The 19,544-nt window shown below is 46.6% G+C and overlaps 7 protein-coding genes across 7 annotated transcripts; 3 read left to right on the top strand and 4 right to left on the bottom strand.

The window, feature by feature from the left end:
• Positions 1–38: 38 nt before the first annotated feature.
• Positions 39–2,616, bottom strand: JR316_0002971 (uncharacterized protein; the record flags this gene model as incomplete). The annotated part of the gene is made up of 2 exons (XM_047888754.1): positions 39–2,423; positions 2,485–2,616. The coding sequence occupies 2 exons, from the start codon at positions 2,614–2,616 to the stop codon at positions 39–41; spliced, it is 2,517 nt and encodes an 838-aa protein (XP_047751128.1).
• Positions 2,617–3,603: 987 nt separating this feature from the next.
• JR316_0002970 (uncharacterized protein) lies at positions 3,604–4,278 on the top strand (the record flags this gene model as incomplete). The annotated part of the gene is made up of 2 exons (XM_047888753.1): positions 3,604–4,008; positions 4,057–4,278. The coding sequence occupies 2 exons, from the start codon at positions 3,604–3,606 to the stop codon at positions 4,276–4,278; spliced, it is 627 nt and encodes a 208-aa protein (XP_047751127.1).
• A 679-nt stretch (positions 4,279–4,957) lies between these two features.
• On the bottom strand, positions 4,958–9,177 carry JR316_0002969 (Protein argonaute-2; the record flags this gene model as incomplete). The annotated part of the gene is made up of 25 exons (XM_047888752.1): positions 4,958–5,160; positions 5,211–5,299; positions 5,352–5,365; positions 5,436–5,447; positions 5,499–5,649; positions 5,703–5,772; positions 5,822–5,839; positions 5,897–5,938; positions 5,993–6,074; positions 6,129–6,286; positions 6,346–6,443; positions 6,505–6,584; positions 6,631–6,646; positions 6,700–6,809; positions 6,874–6,938; positions 6,991–7,124; positions 7,186–7,211; positions 7,274–7,405; positions 7,462–7,617; positions 7,670–8,164; positions 8,221–8,284; positions 8,356–8,456; positions 8,524–8,684; positions 8,829–8,966; positions 9,048–9,177. 25 exons carry the CDS (start codon positions 9,175–9,177, stop codon positions 4,958–4,960), a joined length of 2,745 nt encoding a protein of 914 aa, XP_047751126.1.
• A 996-nt stretch (positions 9,178–10,173) lies between these two features.
• On the bottom strand, positions 10,174–10,568 carry JR316_0002968 (uncharacterized protein; the record flags this gene model as incomplete). Its single annotated transcript, XM_047888751.1, has 3 exons — positions 10,174–10,352; positions 10,407–10,447; positions 10,501–10,568. The coding sequence occupies 3 exons, from the start codon at positions 10,566–10,568 to the stop codon at positions 10,174–10,176; spliced, it is 288 nt and encodes a 95-aa protein (XP_047751125.1).
• A 963-nt stretch (positions 10,569–11,531) lies between these two features.
• JR316_0002967 (uncharacterized protein) lies at positions 11,532–11,830 on the top strand (the record flags this gene model as incomplete). Its single annotated transcript, XM_047888750.1, has 2 exons — positions 11,532–11,544; positions 11,598–11,830. 2 exons carry the CDS (start codon positions 11,532–11,534, stop codon positions 11,828–11,830), a joined length of 246 nt encoding a protein of 81 aa, XP_047751124.1.
• Positions 11,831–12,705: 875 nt separating this feature from the next.
• Positions 12,706–13,472, top strand: JR316_0002966 (Phosphatidylglycerol/phosphatidylinositol transfer protein; the record flags this gene model as incomplete). The annotated part of the gene is made up of 5 exons (XM_047888749.1): positions 12,706–12,856; positions 12,915–13,027; positions 13,086–13,165; positions 13,220–13,311; positions 13,384–13,472. 5 exons carry the CDS (start codon positions 12,706–12,708, stop codon positions 13,470–13,472), a joined length of 525 nt encoding a protein of 174 aa, XP_047751123.1.
• Positions 13,473–14,897: 1,425 nt separating this feature from the next.
• Positions 14,898–16,442, bottom strand: JR316_0002965 (uncharacterized protein; the record flags this gene model as incomplete). Its single annotated transcript, XM_047888748.1, has 7 exons — positions 14,898–15,206; positions 15,337–15,420; positions 15,501–15,646; positions 15,703–15,726; positions 15,785–15,830; positions 16,235–16,274; positions 16,429–16,442. 7 exons carry the CDS (start codon positions 16,440–16,442, stop codon positions 14,898–14,900), a joined length of 663 nt encoding a protein of 220 aa, XP_047751122.1.
• Positions 16,443–19,544: the final 3,102 nt, after the last annotated feature.

Raw genomic sequence — 19,544 nt, 5'->3', positions numbered from 1 at the left:
AAAGGAGACCAAAAAAAGTTACAAAGATTTGAAATACACTACTTTTTTTGGGCCTTGGGTTTTTTGGGCGAGCGCGATGCTTCAGCCAGAGTCGTTTCCGCCTTTCGCTTCCGTCCAGCCCTTGTCTTTGTGGCTATGTTCGACGCGGGCAGCGTGGACGCCACGATCTCAACATCCTCCTCCACAATTTCAACCTCGTCGCTGTCCGAGGGATCAGACAACTCCGATGAGTGTCCATTCCCGGATGGCCCAGCCTTGGAGGATGGCTTAGCCTTTGACAATGGCTTAGCCTTTGAGGATGGGCCGGCCTTTGACGATGACGATGGCGCGGCCTTTGACAATGGTGCACCCTTTGACAACGGTGCGGCCTTTGACGTCGAACTTCGAGGACGTGGAGCTGGGAGAGGGGGTGGTGGAGACAGGGAAAGGACGGGTGGTACCGGTGGGAGCGAGGGTCGGCCAGCTGGGGGGGGCGAAGGCGCTTCCGGAGTCGAACCGGGCAAGAATAGCGCTGTTGGTGGCGCAGACACGGCAGGGAGGACGGGTGCGGGTGGAGGTGGGGGTGGGGAAGGGAGGACAGGTGCTGGCGGTGGTGGAGGAGGGGAAGGGAGAATGGGTGCTGCTGGAGGTGGAGGTGGGGAAGGGAGGGGTGCTGGCGGTGGTGGTGGGCTGGGGGATTGTGGCGCAGAGGTGGGTTCACGGGTCCGCGACGGACCCGATTCTTGTTCAACCTCCGTCTTGGAGGGTCCTGCTGCCTGTTTGGGGGCGGGATTCCTTTGTTCATCCTGCTCCAGCAAAACCCCGACCACGTACTGAACGTCCTGGATCGCCTGCTTGATGTTGTTGAACATCGTGACGGAAAGCGAAGTGTTTCCTGCCACTTGTTCTTTTGCCGTGGTCCACTCGGCCTTCAGCTCTTGGAAGCTGTCCTCGACGGTCTTCATCCTCTTCTCCACCGCCAAGTTTGTCTCGGCAAACGTTGCAATCCGTGCGTTTATCGCCGTCATGGACGCGGAAAGGCCATCCATCCGTTCCATCAGTCGGCCTTGTCGCTCAAACAGCTGCACAAGCAGCTCTCCCACATCCTCAGGGAACGACCCTTCCCCGGCCTTCCCCTTCGCCGGAACATCCTCTCCCTCCTCCAACTTCAACACCTCCCCGTAACTTCCCAGCGGCGTCGAGAGGTTGAATTGCCCGGCGACAGTGTTGCGTCCCGGGTAGAAACGTCCCGGGTAGAAACTGCAGTGAATCTTGCGAGACTTGCAAGACTCGCAAGATTGGTGCTTTACGGGGACGAGAGGCTCAGTGCCTGTCTCTCCCTTGACATGGCACGGCACCTTGAATTTGGTGCATCCCGTGCACCTTTCCACCATATCCACCATCCCCTCCGGCACCTGGCGCGCTTTCTCGGATCTCGACCGCGCCTTCCTGATGGGGGGGATATTGTCCTGGTTGGCGTCCTTCTTTGCAGACCGGGTGAGCATCTTCCGGGTGGGGGTGGTAGGCGGGGCCTCTTGGTCATCGCCTTCGTCGTCCTCGTCGACGTCGGCGTCCGCGTCTTCGTCCGTGTGGCTTCTTATGATTGCTTTGCTCCTGAACTTCCCCTGCTTGGACTTCGCCAATCTTTCCAGCTTCTCCCTGTACGCTGGGTGACCAGGCATGTTGGAGGCGGTGATGTGGGGAATGATTTCCCCCTTCCTTGTCCGTGGGCCCCTGTAGTCCGCTGGAGCCAACTGAATGGACTCCACGGGGTCCGCTGCTTTCCGTTTGCCCTTGTCTTTGTGGGCGTCTGTCACGGGTCCGTCTTCCACCGGGGGTTCGACTGCCTTGCCCTTGCCCTTCTCGGCCCGTCTCTTCTCCGTCTCCTCCTTGTTCCTCTCCTCGTCTGTCTCCTGCTCCTGCTCCTGCTCCCTCTTCCTCCTCTCCTCCGCCTTCTGCCTCTCCTGCTCCCTGGTCTTCCTCTCCTGCTCCCTCTTCCTCCTCTCCTCCTTCCTCCTCTCCTCCACCTTCTGCTTCTCTTCCTCCCTCTTCCTCCTCTCCTCCTCCCTCTGCCTCTCCTCCTCCTCCTCCCTCTGCCTCTCCTCTTCCTCCTCCCTCTTCTTCTTCTCCTCTCTCTTCCTCCTCACCTCCCTCTTCCTCCTCTCCTCCACCCTCTGCCTCTCCTCCTCCTCTTGCTCCTCCTTCTCCCTCCTCTTCTCTTGCTCTTCCTCCTCCCTCCTCTTCCTCTGTGCCTCCTGGCCTTGCTGGTATGCCTTGAAATTTGCAACTTGATGATGCAAATTTGCCCAGTCAATCTCGAACCTTGCTACCTGCTTGCCGTCCTTGCCCTGGCTGGTCTTGTATGAATACACGACAGGGCTTGCGACATAATCCACGAGGCGGAAGTTGGCCGCGTCCCTGACGTGTTCTTGACACAGTGGAACCTATTTGGATGAATTTTTTTTGTTCAGTAAGTCTTATGCTCAAGGGATATCGATTACTCACCAAGTCCCTGTAGAGCTGCTCCAACTGAGCGTTGAACGCGCTTTCGCCATTGCGGTAGCACTCTGTAAAGGTTTTTTCCCAGTCAGCAAGGCGTTGGGCGAAGGTGGCGGTGGTGGAAGATGAAGAGGCCATTGGGAAAGCGTTTTTTTTGGGGGGGAAGACGCGTTAATGGGTGAGGCACGGTAGAACGTGGGGTGGTGATCATGGTTGGAGTTAGTCTAAAAAAAGTCTAAAAAAAAGCGGTCCCGCAAAACAAAACCATACACAAACATGTACAATCTGAGTCATGTGATTTCTTCACCAGATCCAGTTTGTGCAAAAGTTGCTAAGTTCGATACACGGGTGAATCTATTTCCGTGTCATGGAGAATCCTCGGATAGTATTGTATTCCGTGAGATATATAAACAAGCCCACCCAGTTGCACTTTCTGGACTGTATGTCCTCCTACAACTTTATTCCCACCTCTAGCAAAAATTCCCCCATTGACTACACCAGTCTCAACAATCTTACCAGGCTTCTCGAAAAACTGAAGGAACCTCCTCCCGTAAAACCTATAAAATGTAAGACTAATTGCATTAATTCAAGTAAATTTAAATTGATTTCTGAGCATCAGCAATGTCTTCAAATATTAGCAACTCTAAGGAAAGCAAACGCACAGCAAGGACGGATGACCTGGCTCCGCCGCCAATGCCAGTCATTCCAGATAACCTGGCTCCACCCCCTATGCCTGTTATTCCAGCTAACCTGGCTCCTCCCCCTATGCCAGTCATTTCATCTAACCTGGCTCCGCCCCCTATGCCAGTCATCCGGAAAGACCTGGCTCCGCCGCCAATGCCAGTAATTCCAGCTAACCTGGCTCCACCCCCTATGCCTGTTATTCCAGCTAACCTGGCTCCGCCCCCTATGCCAGTCATCCGGAAAGACCTGGCTCCGCCGCCAATGCCAGTAATTCCAGCTAGCCTGGCTCTACCCCCTATGCCAGTCATTCCAGCTAACCTGGCTCCGCCGCCAATGCCAGTCATCCGGAACGACACGGCTCCGCCGCCAATGCCTGTCATCCGGAACGACACGGCTCCGCCGCCAATGCCTGTCATCCGGAACGACTTGGCTCCGCCGCCAATGCCAATCATTCCAAATAACCTAGCTCCTCCCCCTATGCCTGTCATTCCACCTACCCTGGATCCTCCCCCTATGCCTGTTATTCCAGATACCCTGGATCCTCCACCTATGCCTGTCATCCGGGATGATGCGGCTCCGCCGTTGATGGCAGCACATGTTTCATACACGTCTGTCGTCGACAAAATCATTATGGACTCTCGTCTAGCTATTTTCTCTGAGAGGAAGCAAGGTCGCTATTCTCCACCCCCTGAAGCATGCCACCTGCTCCTTCAAAACCCTTATTTTCGAACCTACGGCAGGTTTGATCCCATGGGCGGCTACCCCGGTTCGCCTCCCACCCAGTCTGACATTGAGTTCGAGAATGTGACAGATCAGACGGCGTATTTTAACCCTCCTTTTCTATATGTATGTACTCAGATATTACCAAGCACTAGATACTGACAACTATTTTAGAATTATACCGAGCAGCAGCTACGGGCAACATACGACCAAATAATTGACAGTTCCGTCGGCGACAGTAGTTATGACGGAAAGGTTACAACGTTCAAGAACCTCCGGCTGCATCAGCTGCAGTCAGAGATTCTGACTTATAATGTGCTGGAGGAAATTGACGCTGGGCTGGCAGGGATTGAATCGAGTTTGGAAAAGCATTTGTATACCGGTAGAGATGAATAAATTATTTTTGGAGCCCTTGTGCTCATTGACTTGCAATACCCCATAAATAACCCTCCCTCTCTGGGAAGACACGGGTCAAATGGGTCCGTCTGACAGCACAACACGGGTCAAAACGGATCCGTCTGCTTGCAATACACGGGATGTAGATGGACCCGTCCGGTTCATTTGCGGCCCGTGTTTTTCCCGTGCAGCCCGACACGCGGATCCCGCATGCCACCCGGCGGCTCCATTTAGTGCTAAATGGCACGTCATGTACGCTATGATTTGCCAGGATAAATCACACGTACATCACGCTAATCTCCTAATTAGGTAGCGGGAGTAAATCCACCATGTCTCACGTAATATCCTTATTATTAAATCTTAGGTAATGTACGTTATAAATAAACTGTCTTATGACATACAGGTATGAAATGGCCCTGTCTTTACATGACCATCACGGTGACATGTCAATTTAAAAACAGAAGATATACACACAACACAACAACAACAACAATAACAATAACACACGTTGAACGCTATGTTTCAAATATTGCTCAAAAGGAGAGAAATGAATGACAGGTTACCATGGAGTCGACCGCAGTAACTTGCCATTAGGAAGATATATGAGACTACTACAAACACAAAGCACAGAATCGGAAGTTTGTTGGTTGAGACAAAAATTACTGGAATAAATGAGCAATTACTTTAAATCTAGGACCAAGTTTAAACTTACACAAAAGTACATTAACCGCTTCTGGTTGCTGTGAAGAGGTTTGAATCCAGCTTTGAATGACTCCAAATAACCTCCACTTGTGCCGGAGACCTGAGATCCTGTCTCGGACAACCGCAGCGAGCCTTGTGGATCGTAATGGTTCTTTGCACGTGAACAGACGATATCGGCATCTGAAACTGAATTAGAATGTGCTCAGAGTGTCAAACTGAACGCGACAAACAATAAACCGGAGCAGGGATGGAAACAGAGCGCGTAGAACGTGCGTATACATGACATAACGCAAATGAAAGGGCATGTAGGGAGTCGGCACTGAAAGGCGTCTTAGTTAGATCATTGCGAAATTATTTTACAAGGTACGCACTTGAATCCATATTCCTAAGGAAGCAGTAGCCGGTCAAGGAATCCCATTAGTTTTTTATGCTTCATTCAACTAAACGAAACATACGTCATGCAAGACCTGATGAAAGGTATGAATGAGTGTGCCATCATGCAATGAATATGCACTCACGGAATAGTGGCCAGGGCGACTAGTCCCAAGGATTCCGGCATGGCTTTGTAAAATAAAATCAAAATCTGTTGGGTGTGTGATTTCGCGATCGATCACGGAGCCGGCTGGACAATTTCCGCTCCTATCCTCTGTAGGTCCTGTTGGGAAAAGTCTAAAAAATCAAATAAGGACATGGGTATATCAAGATTTGAAGAAACTCCTCACTGGTTATGATGGCGCTTTCCAACAACAATGAGTGTAATTTTCGGGTTCAGCTTTAGTTCTGCACACGCTCCTGTGGCAATTTTAAGGTTTTATGCATGAAAGTATGCCCGTATACGCACGTTGAATCATAGGAAGTTCTGTGAGCCATCGCAATGAGATCACGGAAGAGAAGACATGAACGACTAAGACAATACCATTTTCTAACACATGCTTAAATTGTCCTTCGGAAACACCATCTATTACGAGGCACAGACATGAAAACACGGCCCTGCAGCATTTGGCGAACATACCTCGATAGAAGATGAGCCTCTTAAGATTTCCTGACTTCTTCTCAACACCTCGTTGGTAGCTAATGAAGAGCTGAAGAATTTCCTAGAATATTCGCTGAGCCAAAAGGACCCAATCTGTCAAATGCCAAATGCGTACTTTGGTCATGTCCTCTAGATCCTCAATAATCTCTTGACGTCCAGTTTGCACACGAGTCGTCGGAACGTATTTGGCAGCGTTAGAGTCGACGCTCCCAACAAGGGCAGTAAACGACGGGCGATCATTGGAGCCAGGAGAAGGATGTATGACATCTGCGCCTATACGGAATGTGCTCTTTTGAGCGTACAAGTTATAAGCTTGAACGTGATGAACTTACCCATAACGATAGTAGGATTGTGCGGGTCTGTAATTGCGGCTACCGAAGGGTGTCCAGGATCGGGTATAACATTTATGCCTCCAAGTTTTACGTTTACCCTGATAAATATTTAGAGCTTTGTCGACACGTCATGAAACCCTCAGAGGGCAATAGAATTACTTCAATAAAACATTTGCCCAGTATTGCGATTTCGCCCTAGCACACTTCGAAAATTTGAGACATTGAGTCGCTACTCCAACCTATAAACCAGTCAACTTGGAACTCGACAAAAAAAAGAAGGCTCACTGTAACGTCTCCAAAGCTATTGCCAAAGTAGTTAGAATAATAGTTCGCACCATGACATTCAGCACATACTGCTTCACGGCGGTATAAATGTCGCCCGCTCCCTCAGGGAGAATGATTACCATTAGCGTGGGCAGTCCATTCAACTTCGCCATGCACTCCTTGCCGGCGAGGAGGAGTTGCTAAACTCGTTTCAGGACGCTTTGCACAAGATTCAGAATATTTATGATAAAAAAACACACGTACATCCTGAATTTTCCCATGTGGGTGCTCAAATTTTACCAATGGAGTCTCATTCTCAACAACTACACCTGGATGAGACAGTTAAAGGGCAGGAAAAATCGAAAAAAGACGTAAGCTCACCCACGCCTTTGCATGCGTCAAGAAAAGATTTGATGATAAATCTCTGGACATCATCTCTGAACCGGTTTCGACTCTCATATACAACGACAATCCACCGCGCGATGGTAGCTGGCTTATAAAATTTCTTGTCAAGCCTTCAAACACCAAAATTAGCAACAAGTACAAGTATCCCAAGAAACAATAAGGTCTACGAACATATTCCAGGAGCCATTGCGAGGGTTCTGCGAGCAAGGAAAAGGTTTAAGAGGATATGAGGCATGGTTCAGACTAAATATAGACTTACGACGATTGGTTGACTGCCTGGACCATATCTGAGTTTTGGGGGGTCGATAACGCGCATCTGAACTTTCATAGGATTGGGGTTTATTTCCATCCCAAAATCACGCACGTAATCAGACTGCCCGTATTGAAGGTCCTGGACGGTACCCAAATCAGTGCAACACTCATTGGCGTGGATACAGTGGTAATTACCCTAATACCCTTTTTGATCTGCTCCAGACGTTCCTGTGGCCTCATCGTCGAGAACTCTAGTACATCGTTGACTTTGTCGGCTGGTACTTGCTTGCGCATAACTTGACCCCTTGGTACAAAGCACAATTCGAGGGGTACCATGGCAGAGGATCCCAACTAAATACATTGTCACGATTCGTTGAAGATGGAGGAAGCTGAAGATACGAACCTGAACGCAAAGGACATCTGGATATTGCAGAACCATCCCAATGCTTTTATAGTACTGGGCGACGGTGAGGCTGTGGCCTTCGCGGGCTTCAAACCTGTAGGTGCTCGCTCCCTCTGCGCTAAGCCCGCGAATGACCCTCATCTTGGATCCGGTAGTAGCGACGGTAACACTTAAACCAGAAATAAACCTTGCGAGTTGAACCCTCCTATACTCCGAGAGTACATTGGCTGTGAATGACTTTGGGCCGATATTTGGGACATCCGCTGAGAAATATTCCATACAGAGATTGATTAATGGGCCTTCACGGTACATCACAGCGGTGGCAAGGTCGATGTTGACGACGAGTTTTTGAAAGGTTGGGCGGATAGATTGAAAAATACCACGCCATAATTCCATGCCTTTACCGATAGGGCGCCTACCTTCAGGAATGAAAAAGGAACGCTTATTGAACGTGTTATTCTGGTTTGGTTCCATGCGAATGACAACATTAAGGGCCTAGCGTAGTTCAGAGATTAACTGGGTGCTATATGCATCGTTGATAGCGTACTGACCATGATAGCGGTCAGCACGGTCTCATCATGGGACTGCTGGCCATTGAGGTAGTTCTCGAGGACACTAATTATTCAGAATGATTCGACAACGAGTCAGAATATAAGGTCATAGGAAATAATCAAATAGAAACGAACGCTAGGTTTATCTTCGCGACTTTCGTGAGCGTGATATGATAGACTTTTGGTGGTCTTGTCGGCTTGCTCCCTCCATTTGCTTGGGGAAGGCTAACCGGGAACTGTTTGGGAAAGGAAAAGAATACCTGATCGGACTTCGGCCAGCAGCCAGTGGTACTCATTACTTACCTTTCGACTGTCATTTGGACCCAAAGGGAGTTCTCTGGGTGCAAACGCATTTTTTTGACCATCATATGAGATCTTTGGCTCAAACACATTCTTTTCCTGTTCTTGCAAAACTTTGAAAAGCTTCATATTAAACCTAGCAGGCAGTTTGTCTGGCTCCACAACTATAAACAAGTTAGGATTCGTTGACACACTCTCCAAAAAATGAAGTCAAAAGGGTGTCAACAACTTACCGACTACGCAAGATCCATCAAGTCAGAGTTGTGGGTTTCAAAAATGGAGACAAAGGGAACATAGTTAAAGCATACCATCATAGTGAAAAACATGGCCAGTTGGCACATCTTTGACAGCAAAGGAATTGACATAAACTTCCATGGCCCGTCCAGCAGAGCCATAATTGGGTCTTTTGACACCAACGGTCTTGACATGGGACGAAATAGACGGTGCTAGTATGATGATAAAAGGTTAACAGATATCCACAAAGGTGGAATAATATTCGACTATTCTATTGCAATTTCAGTGCTCACCTGCCGCACCAGGTAGACTGATTGAGGACTGGCCTCCACGACCGGCACCACCGCCTCGGGCCCCTCGGGGAGGAACGTTTGCTCCTCCCCTATGGGTACCGCCTCGGTTTGATGACGCTCGTGGTGGCATTCCTTGTCTAACAAGTGAGCAAAGTAGGAAAAAAAGAAGGGAGTAAAGGGTTTGAGCACAGAAGGGCCAATACAACGGATGGTGATGGCACTGAGGAAACCCAGTGTCGTGAGGGGAGAGCTTTATATACGTCGACCGACGACGCCGCAGTATCGGTACTTGGATAGCGATATGAAGAGACGCTCGAAAAAGCTTCGCTGACGGAACTCTAGATGGCATCCATCACCTCGTTTCTGAGAGGCGTAGTGGGGCACGAACCTTATTTCTATTTCTAACTATGTGCATTTTCAACCAAATTTTTGCAAAAATTCGTATGATTTTGCATTTGAGAAAGTGAAATCCTTGAGTATCATCTTGTCTGAAAGGAATGTTGTCTAGTGTTTCTTGTAACCAAAGATTGTTAATCCTGTATGAAGGCGATAAGAGACAAGCCTGAAATAGACGAAGCTACTGCGCGATCAAGGTGTGAGAGCAAGAGCGGCTCTTCTTTCATCTAGTGAACATTCAAGTGACCCAGGTATCCCAGAAGGGTTTGAATTTGAGTAGCAGATATGCCAGCATTTTAGGGATGACGTGAACGACTCTGTCACGGGTTAATCCACTTCAGCGAAAAATAACCACAGGTATTTGACTTCATGGGAACTGAAAAAAGCTGGCAAGCCTAGACCATCCTTCAAAATGCGCATCGTTGTTCTTCATAGGTCTTCTCCTTGATGATGATCTAGCGTAAACACTCTTGGGTTCAGATGTCGTCTTGGTGGTTCATTCGAAATAAGTCTCGTATTGAAACTAGGCTCATGCTTTTGTTAGCACGCAGGCCTCGCATGGGAGTATCTAGACGATCTAAGTGCAGCTTCTGAGGAAGCTATGCCAGCTTACCGGGTATGTATTCATGTCTATCCAGATCGATTAACCATCGCGAAACAGCGCAGCATTAGAATTGGGCCTTCTTCGACCGATAGGGATGTGGGGTCATCAAAGATAATTGAGTGCAGTTCAGCCGATTTCCAAGTTTCCGACTTTGGCGGTCACTTTGAAAGGAAAAGGTGATATCGAGGAAGCGTCAGTGATAGGAGGGACTGCTGCGCGACCTTTGTCGGATGCAGTATATGTGAGGATGGTATTGATCGCTTTCGTTAGCGCTGAAGCCAGGTTTGCATGAAAGGTCTCGCGATCTTTCGTTTGGAATATGAGCAAAAAAGAAGAGAAAGGAATCCTTCAGCACGAACCACGGTCATTTTTTGGTTGTCGAAGTTCAGCATTGATTACCCTGGGGAACAACGTTAGTGTAAGGGCATTTCGTCATCATCGCAATAGGCGTACCACTGCTCCCATGGAACCTCTTCCTCACCCGTAGAAAACCAGGTTTTCTTGACTTTTTTCTCAGCCATGGTCACGACCATCTGTACAAGGGTAAGCGGCGAGTCGTGCATAAATGAGCGCTTGTGTACCTGCCCCCTTTTGCTTGGACCTCCTTCAATCCCCTTCCAAAAGGCATCCACCTTTTCATATACAAGCTGTTCGATTTGAGGATCTGATACACCAGGCTACGTTCCAATCTGTCAGTGGAAACCCTCGCTGTGCCAAGGCATGTATCCTTTACCATCGTCACGTCAAGAACCTCAAATGTCTGCGGCTTAATTGTCCCCAAAAGGCGATGAAAGAGTATAGAATGTAGAACTCCTCGTAGAGCATCTTTCAGTGTCAGACGATCCACAACCTGTAAGACTGACATAAGTCGATTTCACAGCTGAAAGGAGAAAGGATAATAACGAGCTCACTAAATCCAATGTCATTTGAATAGGACTGTTCATGATGTCCTCGCAAACCCCCAGCCTCGACGCACTGTGGTACACGGAAGAAAGGCTCTTTTGCTCTGCATTCGCCATCCACACCGAGGACCGCGCACCTAAACCCTAACCCATCTCTCACAGTTTTTGCCCCATGTTTAGCCGGTGACGCCGCTCTCAGCATTCAACCACCACCACATCGACATTAGACGATGATAACGTCGACAAAATCATCTTTTTTTCGGCTTAAAATTAGACAATTTTCGACAACATGCAGAAGACGCACGCATTATGAAACGTTAGGGGTGCCAGAAGGAGCATCGAAATCTCAAATCAAAGTAAGCCATGATGGGCCAAGCAAACTACTGGTGGGGACTCTTGTACTGACATTCCAAGTTTGTTTAGTCACATTTTTACAAGGTTTTGTTCTTCCCCGCTATCATGTAGAATGCCATGGCCTTATATGGCTTCAGCTAAGCAAATTGCATCACCCTGATGTATCCAAAGACCCGTCATCGCGCGCACTGTTCCAAAAGGCTAGCGAGGCTTACTCAGTGTTGAGTAATGACCGTGATAGGTGAGCATCGTGGTATCACTATTTAATATGGCGGAATGTTAACACTGCTTCAGGCGAGCGTATGACCGCAGCCTACTACATCGCGCTCCACCTCGCCATGGACACGTTTACCATCCACGTCCACCACCTTCAAGGGCTGCGCGAGCCAGTCATGCTTGGGAATCTCCTTCCAGAGGATTTCAGAAGACGCCACCTCCCGACTATGCGTATCGACCGCCTCCGCAAAGACCGGCGGGTTCAACTTCAATGGGTGCGGGACAACATTATTCAAGACCGCCTCACATAGATGTTTTGACTGGAGCTAGGAGACGACACGAAGAAGCAGAACAAGAGTTGGACAGGTTTCGTAACCAAATGGCAATAATTAGACCTTTGCAAGTGATAGGTGCTCTTTTAATCGGTTTTGGTGTAATTTTCGGAATGCGGCATTAGATGTTTGGAGAATGAAGCGACATATTTCTAGGAACGAAGTTACGAACCGTGCAAGTTCAAATGTCGAAAACCAACAGATTAACTCCTTAGATGAATCCTGCCATGCAATTGGAGATGGTTCGTTCTTCCTTCTTCGACATGAATTAACGTCATGATTGACCGGTAAATTTATGATGCAATAGTTACTCTTGGAACACAGTATCGGGTATCTCACAGTTTTCTAATTAGCTGAAGACACTCTCAACATAAAAGTTGTACTTTCGGCATGGTGATGAAATCCTTAACTAATTGGTAACTTTTTGGTGACAACTGAAATCTAGTAGAGGTGATAACGTTATGCGATTATTAGACAAAACTAGGCGCGTCGTACTGTTCGGAGAACCACCTTGAGTGTTTGAAGGTATTTCTCACTAATAATAATTGTACCTGGCACATCCAGACGTGATACCGCACTCACAAAAATCAACTCTCTGAGATCACAGGAGGCATCGATTGTTTTTCTAGTCAAGATCATTGTGATTCTGTGAACGTCGTCATAACTTATTTAACTTGGGGTCTTTAACATATGCGAGTCTCCGCAATTTCAGCTAGTCAGATTGCTAGCAAAGCGAGTAACGCATACGTAATGACCATTCAACCTGTAGCCTGGACCGAAAAGAAGACCAGTTCTATACGTATATAAATCACACTACCAGACACTCAACAACTTGCACCACAACTCTATCCACCATGCGCTCAACCCTCATTTTCGCAGCATTTCTAGCTCTCGCATCTCCTACTCTGTCTCTAGTTGCAGGTAGCGGTGAATCTGAGCAGCAGGTCATGGAAGCCATCAATGGTTCGGTACATACCTTTGAGAGCTGGAGTTGGGTGAACTGTGGTACGAAATGATTAGGTGTATATAGGACAGCTGAGCTGGCCACTCATTCTCTGCTCAGGACTATCCGACGATGGAGTGAAGATAGAATCGATTCAGATTTCTCCAGACCCTCCCAAACCTGGAAAGGATTTAACCGTCACCGTGAAGGCGTTGGTTCAGAGAGAAATAAAAGTTTGTCTTTGAACTGCATAATGTCTGTTTACGCGTCACTCATAAGCTGATACGACAGGAAGGAGCAAATGCAAACGTTATAGTGAAAGTTGGTTTGATCAACATAATTAAGAAAAATTACGATATCTGTGAAGAAGCGTGCGTCTTCTATCTCTCTCTGCGTAAATGGTATGAGCTTACGCAGTCTCATAGTCGCAAGGCGAATGCAACAGTCCAGTGCCCTGTGCTACCCGACTCGTATACAATCTCCCATACAGTAGCTCTTCCTAAGGACATTCCTCCAGGTTGGTTTCAATACACACTAATCCAATTCCCTCTAAAAACTTTCCTCCTAACGTGACATTTTGCCTTTCCAGCCAATTTTAATGTCGAAGTGAAAGGGTTAACCCCAGATGATACCGACATGTTCTGTGTCAAATTGACAGCCGATTTTTCGAAGGCATGATAGAAATGACGGAAGAATAGTCGTTTTAGATTTGCTTGTGGGTGGTAGATAGACTCATAGAGACCCGAGTGTAATATTTTACTCTATGAGTAACCTACATTGGTTGCTTGAACCGAGTTTTACAACACCATTTGCAATTTTGTGCTTATTCGGCAGGACTCGGCTTTTTGAAGAAAATTGATGGCGGACTCTAAAATTAAAATGTATAGCCTTCTGAGTTTGTAAAGTCGGCCGCTTACGGCCGACAAAACGGCTGCACACAGCAACTTGGGATTTGATCTCAGTAAACCTGATGGAAACTAGTATGGAAGCATCCAAATCTTGCTCTCTACATTCATACCACGCTCAAAATTGCATTGTTGATATATGTGTATATACAACGGCATAAATATCGCCTTCCACCGTATCTGGCCAACACTTTTGAGATACAACTATACGGCGCTGATGCGACTACTAATGACCCTAAATCTGGAGCTGTTGTCAATCAACCACTGTAAAGAAATAGACGAATATCAGTATAAGTCCTCGAAGACACATGTTTTTAAAGGAGTTACTTGGTAGATATGGTTTAAGATACGATGTTCGTCCATTCTATAGCAGTTGGTTTCTCATAACTTATGTTCTGGGTTGTGATGCCAACGTACCAAGGGTGCTTTTAGGGTATCGTGAAAATTACAATATTGACTATTGTATTATGATTCACTGCTATTTTTTATCACAAGGCATTATACTATATTGTCTTGTAGGCTTTCTAGTTGCTAGTCAATCGATGTAGCGTTAAGTTGGTTTCAATGGAGGCCGCACTCGTTAAGGCCCAAGGGAACTAGCAAGACGAGTAATTAGTGGATATCTCATCTCTCATATCACAAATGACCAGTATTGTATTCAAATCACGGCCGACGGTGGATCAAGCAGTGAGTCAACTGTCAGGTTGCCTAGACCTTAATATGTACGCCAAATTCGGACGAGCGCATGATCAGGATTGTTTATATACCCACTTGAGCAATAATTCAGGTTACTGACCAAGTCGGCAGCAACGACCTCTTAGACATACTGGAATTGGATATAAAATTAGAACCAGAGTACCTTCGCACTAGGATACCTCCTTCGAGTAAGTGTTTTGACACAATTAACTACATGCAAGACACGTATCTCTAGGTATTTCAAGATGGCATCCTGAATCTGATTCTCAGCGTCTGGGAATAGGCACTGCGTAATTAAAACCACCAGAGCACTGCATTACTCGATCGGAATGATAGATACACAACAGGCAAAACAGGAATGAAGAAGATAACAAAATGTTCTGCAAAGCATGCAAGCATCTATGAAATTGGTAGAAAGAAAAAGTCGTGGGATGCTCGTGGCCGCGCTGACCATCGTGGCCCATCACTTTTAGTAGTATTGTTTGGTATCCAACGACAGCAATCACCTCTGCATTCTCCCTGTGTTAGCTACTTTATTTTGTTCCAAATCAGCGATAACCTCGTCAGCGTTTTCGTACGTTGATAGCCGTCGGCGTGGAGTTTTTCGAAAGTCTTGTGTTTTATTTGGGTCGTTAAAGTCGTTATCATTATCATCGTCTCCATCGCTATCGAATGGGGTTGCAGATGAAGAGGAGGCAGGTTCTTCATGGGAATCAAAGCCGGAGCTACTTGAGGTCTGCGTCGATGGTTCCGTAGGCTCCTGAGACGATTTTGGCCTGGGTTTCCGATGCTCTAGTTTCTTGTCGGGAATCTATCAACATACCGCTGTTAACAACCGCAGGGAGTAAGTCAAACACCAAAAAAAATTTTACCGGAAGTCGGACAATGTATGCTAACAACGTAGAGCACGCAGCAAAGAAGAACACAGATTTCAAGCTTACAGAGTATGCGTCTCGCGCTTTTCGCTGCATGTCTGGATCAAGTTGTATGATAAGGCGCGCATTTTGGCGAATTTTCTTGACCCACTATGTGAACAACAGAATATAGATAGGACGATAGTTGTAAGTGTGTGCATCCACAGGGACCCACGCGTGTGAATACGTACGTCATCAGCATCCGGTCCTTGTATTCGTTTACGAAGTTCTGTCTCCAATTTGGACTGGAATATAGCTGAAGATATTGCCACACCTCCAACTTGGCCTACTCCTCTGAAGAGCTGACCGAACCCAGTACCTATGGCCATACAGTTCTCTGACGAAAAGGGTCAAAATTTTGGATCAATGTGTTCGGTGAAAAGGACGACTGACCTGGAACATGGACCAACAATGCAACTAAGAAGTTTTGTCTCACTCACAGCCACATGCATAAAAGTGAAGAAACTAGACATACTGAGCATAGTTTGAAGAACAACGGCGTTTCCAAAGCCCAGGGGAATCTGTCAAAATGACATCTTGTCAGGAGATATCAACAGATATGCAGATGGAATACGGCATACAATGCTGAACCACGATTGTATTGGTCCTGAATCTTCACGTATGTGATAGATAAAAACAGCTGCAATGAATGGGAATGCTCCGAAAACGAGATTTATCTTTTTGTACCGGCCCGTCTTATGCATCATCCATCCGGCGAACAGAGACCCTGTTGACATGGAAAGACTGTTCGGAAGCAGGTGTAAACCTTGCGGTGTGTTAGAAATCAATTCCTGACCATGTAACACATAACAGCGAAATACTCTTACCTGCGGTAGAGGCGTTTGTCAAGCAAACTGTTTGGAACCACATCGGGAAGAAATAAACAATAGAAAAATTGCAGATGGCAACAAGAAAGTTTGAGAACCCGACGAGAACTGGAATCTTCCGTCTTAGAAGGAACGGGGCTAGAACCGGTTCAGGTGAAACAAAAAGTTCAACGAGGAAGAAAATAACGGAAAAAACAGCCGCGGAAGTGATAGAAATAATCACACGAGGATTGGACCACTGTAAACGGACGTAAAAACTGTTAAGAATTGAAAAAAATCACGACAAGCTTACTGGAAGCGTTTCATTGTAGCGGGCACTGAGAAACATAAGGATAGAGCCAACCTGTGCATGATGGCGATGAGAAAAGACGGGATTCAGAATCAAAGAAATCTTACAGTCATCATCAAACTTGCACTCCCTAGGTAATCGATCCGTCGCAGAATTTCCTTGGTGCTTTTCCCCGTTCCCTAGTATGTCGGATCGGATTGAGGGGACACCCAAGCTGAGAGGAAGCCTTACCTCGGTGACATAATTCAAGTTATAGGTCGTCAAACAGTATGACACAAAAAAGAGAGGGATTTGGATGAGGAACGCCCATCTCCATCCCAACCTAAAGGCACAGTGATTAGCGGAAGCTGTCCTAGACCGACATGATGGTTGATATACCAGTCGGTGATTAATCCGCCAAAAGGTCCTCCAAATCCCAATCCAAGCTAGAACGTGTCACATTCTAGTTTGATCGATCCGGTTGGCAAACTCACTCCATTGAAGACACTTGCAACACCTTGTGTCAGACCTCGACTCTGTAAATCAGCGTGAATACCAAGCCAACTTTGAGAGATCCTTCAACCAACTCTCATGCTGTACATATCGCTGACAATGATCCTGAAGAAGCGATTAGAACTGTTAGATGAGCAAGAGTAGTTCGCTCACGATGAAGTTGTCATCAATCCACCTCCTCCGATCCCTGAAAGCTATGAAAAATGAACATCAGTTTTTGCTGGAATCAAAACAGAGCTCACGAATCGTGCTGTAATCAACATTTCCATGCTATTTGATAATCCGCACATGAGAACTCCAGCGCCGGCGAAAACCAGAGCGGTGTGGTTAGCACCTTTCCTGCCCAACACATTGCAAAGACGCCCATACAGTGGCGTAAAGGTACATGTCGCTAGTAGATATCTGTATGCTTTTAGATATGTCGGGATATATGGGATCGTGGAACTCACGACGTGCCCAGCCAACTCGCCTGATTTGATCTATTGAATTCGGATGATATTGAGGGTATCACTAACATGGCGTCATCAGCTTGTGTATATTTTAAGAGAGCACGGGCCCATGCCGACGCACTAGTTGGAACCAAAGTTTCTGCAGAGACGTGAATTCATCGATACTTCTATGAGCAGTTGCCACTCACGGTTAAGGGCCTAAGGAAGCCAATGCAAATCAGAAGCTAATTACATTGCACAAAATCCATGAGAACGCACTGAGAGAAACGTCGCACTCCAAAGGCCTGCCAATATCCCATAACGTGTCGAGCGTGATATATCCAAAGGTCCAACTGTTCGTACAGCCTTTCCGACAGATCGATCTCCGTCGTATCCTTCTGAACCTCGCTCTCCAAGTAGAGGATCTTGCTCCGACATGGACCTTGAACGATTGGACGTTTTCTTGAAGTCCCAAACTTCAGGGTACCGTATTAGTTGTTGAACGCTGAAGAAAGGAAGCAAAAAAGGTTTGATTACCCGCTTGGATATCCCGCGGTGGTATAAGAATTGGAACAAGTTGCGTGCACAATGGAAGAGAAGGCGTTTTGATTCTGAAATTCGGGTGCACACCCGGAGCCACGTGACGTTAAATTATCCGCGGATACAGGGGGTTTGCAATCAACCACAATTTGCCACAATTCTACGTCAAGGTGGGGAGTAAGAGAAATGACTGTAAGTATGGATGGCTTGTAAGTATTGTATTGAAGTAACAACCTAAGTGTCAGAACATTACACCTGTGAAATCGATGGATATCTTGTCTATTTATAGACATACCCAAACGCAATTTACATGGGTGAACAAGGTCAGGGAAAATTGTGATAGGTGATAGAGAACCATAGTTTCTCAAAATATAGTGCGGCCCAGTGATAGAAACTTCTGGCAATGAAGCTACTACGGATACCGTTCTAGCAACTGCAGGCGTGCAGAGTTTAGCACTTAGGTTGTAATCTTCTCGCGTATCTTAGCGATCTTAAGCGTGATACGTTATGAGATAAGGCAGGCTCATCTTCTGATAGCTCTGAGTCTACATATAAGCACTAGTTGATCAACGCCTGCTTTCTTCCACCTCTAAAAGGTGAAGATAGGAAGGAAGTTTAGATAACCAGTGACTGAGCCTCCTAACCGGAGTATCTCTCAACTAAGCTTCGTTAAGCTTCGTCACGGGTAGAAATCACATACTTAATTGCATACACTTTTGAGGGATAAGAGAGCTTTAGACTAGTCCCAAAAGGGAGAAGTCTTAAGGTATTGATGATCATGGGAAGGACTCGGAATGCATCACGTAGCTAGTATCTTTTGTGTGAACGTTAATTTTGCTTCACAACAGCAAAGGCACTTCATTGTGATCCGCGAAGCGAGACAAACGAATGTGTATTCAAGGTATGCTGGAATGAAACATTGAAGCGGAGCATCATCGGCGACGAATTTTGCACACAACATGGTCAAGGTCTGATGTTGATTTCTAGCATTCAAGTTGCTCTTAGATGAAGTGAAATCTACATAAATATTGGTGCATAAACAAAAGTCCAGTAGCTCGAAGTTAGACTTCGGCTCAGATATGTATACAGTGGGAACATGATACACAGATACTAGCAGTATATTCATTTGGGGCGGGTCAACTTGAAACAAAGGTACATAGCAGTGCCGCCGCCCACACAGATTGACAGCCGGACGCCGGCAGTTTCTGAATTCGTACTGATGGATTAGAGATAAATGAATATTCAACTTCTTTTGTTTTTAGTACTGACTCATATTGGAGTCATAGACGGCTAAGGAGTCTTGGTAAACTTACTTTGATAATGACGTGGCTGTGAGCGGATCATTCTTTATTAGCCGCATAGCTGTGGACTCACGACGGCACCATTGCCCGATTGTCGTTACTATTTACAGGGATCAGAGTACATGCACCTATGGGTTCAACAAGGATAAATAACCGAATACATTGGAGTCAGAAAGTCTAATGGTAATTAATGGGACAAAATCAAAATCATAACGGAATGCGATGGAAACAACTTGTCATATCGTAAAGCTGAGGGTGTTGAGTTGTTAAAAAAAGATCCAGTACTGCACACGGAATCTATGTAAAACTATCGCTGCCGTACAAATCTTAAATAATACAGAAAAATCTATTAGATGAG

The sequence above is a fragment of the Psilocybe cubensis genome, chromosome 3 (genome assembly GCF_017499595.1).
Source record: "Psilocybe cubensis strain MGC-MH-2018 chromosome 3, whole genome shotgun sequence".
NCBI lineage: Eukaryota > Fungi > Basidiomycota > Agaricomycetes > Agaricales > Agrocybaceae > Psilocybe > Psilocybe cubensis.
This window is presented reverse-complemented; position numbering and strand designations above follow the sequence as displayed.